We start from the raw sequence: 3,102 nt of genomic DNA, 5'->3' as shown, positions 1-3,102 counted from the left end.
AATTTAAACGATTTTTTGCCTTCCGACGTAGCATATATGACGGAATTTATCACGTGGTATACACACGCTGTAATAACTTCCTACGAGACACTGGCGTGGGAAATCCACAATGTCATTTTAAATACACGGTTCTCGCTTGCTAAATGGCCCAACAATGTGTGGTTATGGTTACAACATGGCCACAAACTGGTAGGGTAAGGCAGTACTGTTTATAGGGCTTTATGTTAGAACTGTATTGTCATCATTAGGGAATGGCGTTAAACTAATATTCAGAATAAAGTTTTTATCTTCGACTACATATTACAAAAAGCAATAACCATTTGTTTTACCGAGCGTCTATGGAAACGGTGGGGTCGGCGTCTATTGTGCAGATCGGGTCGGCGTCTATTGTGTAGGTAAGGTCGGCGTCTATTGTGTAGGTAAGGTCGGCGTCTATTGTGTAGGAAGGGTCGGCGTCTATTGTGTAGGTAGGGTCGGCGTCTATTGTGTATGTAGAGTCGGCGTCTTTTGTGTAGATCGGATCGGCGTCTATTTTGTAGGTAGGGTCGGCGTCTATTGTGTAGGAAGGGGTGGCGTATATTGTGTAGGTAGGGTCGGCGTCTATTGTGTAGGAAGGGGTGGCGTATATTGTGTAGGTAGGGTCGGCGTCTATTGTGTAGGTAGAGTCGGCGTCTATTGTGTAGGTAGGGTCGGTGTCTATTGTGTAGGTAGGGTCGGCGTCTATTGTGTTGGTAGGGTCGGTGTCTATTGTGTAGTTAGGGTCGGCGTCTATTGTGTTGGTAGGGTCGGTGTCTATTGTGTAGGTAGGGTCGGTGTCTATTGTGTTGGTAGGGTCGGTGTCTATTGTGTAGTTAGGGTCGGTGTCTATTGTGTTGGTAGGGTCGGTGTCTATTGTGTTGGTAGGGTCGGTGTCTATTGTGTAGGTAGGGTCGGTGTCTATTGTGTAGGTAGGGTCGGCGTCTATTGTGTAGGTAGAGTCGGTGTCTATTGTGTAGGTAGGGTCGGTGTCTATTGTGTAGGTAGGGTCGGTGTCTATTGTGTAGGTAGGGTCGGCGTATATTGTGTAGGTAGGGTCGGTGTCTATTGTGTAGTTAGGGTCGGTGTCTATTGTGTAGGTAGGGTCGGTGTCTATTGTGTAGGTAGGGTCGGCGTCTATTGTGTAGGTAGGGTCGGCGTCTATTGTGTTGGTAGGATCGGCGTCTATTGTGTAGGTAGGGTCGGTGTCTATTGTGTAGGTAGGGTCGGTGTCTATTGTGTTGGTAGGGTCGGTGTCTATTGTGTTGGTAGGGTCGGCGTCTATTGTGTAGGTAGAGTCGGCGTCTATTGTGTAGGTATGGTCGGTGTCTATTGTGTAGGTAGGGTCGGCGTCTATTGTGTAGGTAGGGTCGGTGTCTATTGTGTAGGTAGGGTCGGCGTCTATTGTGTAGGTAGAGTCGGCGTCTATTGTGTAGGTAGGGTCGGCGTCTATTGTGTAGTTAGGGTCGGTGTCTATTGTGTTGGTAGGGTTGGCGTCTTTTGTGTTGGTAGGGTCGGCGTCTATTGTGTTTGTAGAGTCCGGTAACCCGAACCATGACTCTTTTTAGCCCCAATTGTAGTCTAGAAATGTACATATTTATAGAATCATACCTTCAGGTTGACATGTTGGTTCGCCACTCCATATTCCGTTTTCTGAGCACGTCATGTTCTCTGCACCAACGACTACGTATCCGGCTTCACACGTTAACGTTCCCGCGTCACCATAACTCGTTCCAGTGTATGCAATGGTCCCAAAATTTGGTGCAGCAGGGTCCCCACAGTCTAAAGAGATAAATGCTCTTATTCTAAATGAAAATCGAGCTCAATTATGATCGGGCTGTGTATTGTTTAAATTTAACAATGGATGTAGTATATTATGTTTTAGATCTTTGATGAGTACATGAGTTTACCCCCGTTCCACAAATCACAAATACTTACTTTGGTGAACATACCAATGTCGTCATTGGAAACAAATTCAAGAGAAAGATGAGTACCTATCGGTTCACAGGTTGGCGTATTGCTCCAGTCTCCCGTCGCTGTGCACGTTACCATAGAGACGACCGAAAGGTAGCCGGTCTGGCACGTCAACGCCGCTATGGCGCCGTATGTCGTCAGCGTCGACGTGTAGGATCCATTTGGAGGGTCTGTTAGCGCCTTGCAATCTGTTAAAAGAATATATTACGATGTATGAAAAAAGTGCATGTGTTTCCGATGCGGATGAAACGAAATTACATGCGGTAGCAAGTTACCAGGCTTACCCAGAACATAAAATAAACGTGAACATTTTGTTTGGTTATTCATACATTTAACCAAAAGGAAATGCTTAATTTCGAGAATGCGTCTTTAACCATAGTTATATTTTAATAAATGTAGTCAATTGTCATTAAGTTTTTCTTACAAAAGAGATGATTCTTTGCCATGTTAACGCTAGACATACCGACAGGTAAGCAAGACCCGGTTTCGTTCCATGTCGCTTTGTCGGTACACGTTATCTCATTGACGATGGCTACGTATCCCGGATCACACGTTAACGATGCAACGTCCCCAAACAACGTTGCTGTGTACGTGAACCTCCCAAAATCCGGGTTGAGTGGTGACGAGCAATCTGATGATTGAAAAAACACAAGTTGGTCGTAACTTAATGTTAAGAAAGAAGGTGTTATGTAAATTTTGACGTAAGCCTTCAATATGCTCGGAAAAGTACAAGTAGGTTGTCCGGTAAGCATTTTGGTAAGCGCACTCGCATCTCACGTATGCGACCTGCGCTGGATTCCCGTCCTGGGCACCTATGCGACCTGGACACCTATGCGATATGCGCTCGATTCCCGGCCTGGACACCTAGGCGACATGCGCTCGATTCCCGGCCTGGGCACCTATGCGACCTGGACACCTATGCGACATGCGCTCGATTCCCGGCCTGGACACCTATGCGACATGCGCTCGATTCCCGGCCTGGGCACCTATGCGACATGCGCTCGATTCCCGGCCTGGGCACATATGCGACATGCGCTCGATTCCCAGCCTGGACACTTATGCGACATGCGCTCGATTCCCGGCCTGGGCACCTATGCGACCTGCGCTCGATTC

General features: G+C 47.2%; 1 protein-coding gene across 1 annotated transcript; it reads right to left on the bottom strand.

The window, feature by feature from the left end:
* Positions 1–325: 325 nt before the first annotated feature.
* LOC128241016 (uncharacterized) lies at positions 326–2,435 on the bottom strand. Its single transcript, XM_052958000.1, has 4 exons — positions 2,414–2,435; positions 2,010–2,177; positions 1,627–1,797; positions 326–1,536 (listed from the first exon to the last, which is right to left on the bottom strand). Exons 1-4 carry the CDS (start codon positions 2,433–2,435, stop codon positions 326–328), a joined length of 1,572 nt encoding a protein of 523 aa, XP_052813960.1.
* Positions 2,436–3,102: the final 667 nt, after the last annotated feature.

The sequence above is a fragment of the Mya arenaria genome, chromosome 7, assembly GCF_026914265.1.
Source record: "Mya arenaria isolate MELC-2E11 chromosome 7, ASM2691426v1".
Taxonomy (NCBI): Eukaryota; Metazoa; Mollusca; class Bivalvia; order Myida; family Myidae; genus Mya; species Mya arenaria.
This window is presented reverse-complemented; position numbering and strand designations above follow the sequence as displayed.

Coding starts and splice junctions, on each gene's coding strand:
- LOC128241016 (XM_052958000.1), bottom strand. CDS start 2,435: ATGGCAAAGAATCATCTCTTTT. Junction 2,178..2,413: donor GGCAAAGAATCATCTCTTTT/GTAAGAAAAACT, acceptor TTCTTTTAACAG/ATTGCAAGGCGCTAACAGAC. Junction 1,798..2,009: donor GCCAACCTGTGAACCGATAG/GTACTCATCTTT, acceptor TTATCTCTTTAG/ACTGTGGGGACCCTGCTGCA.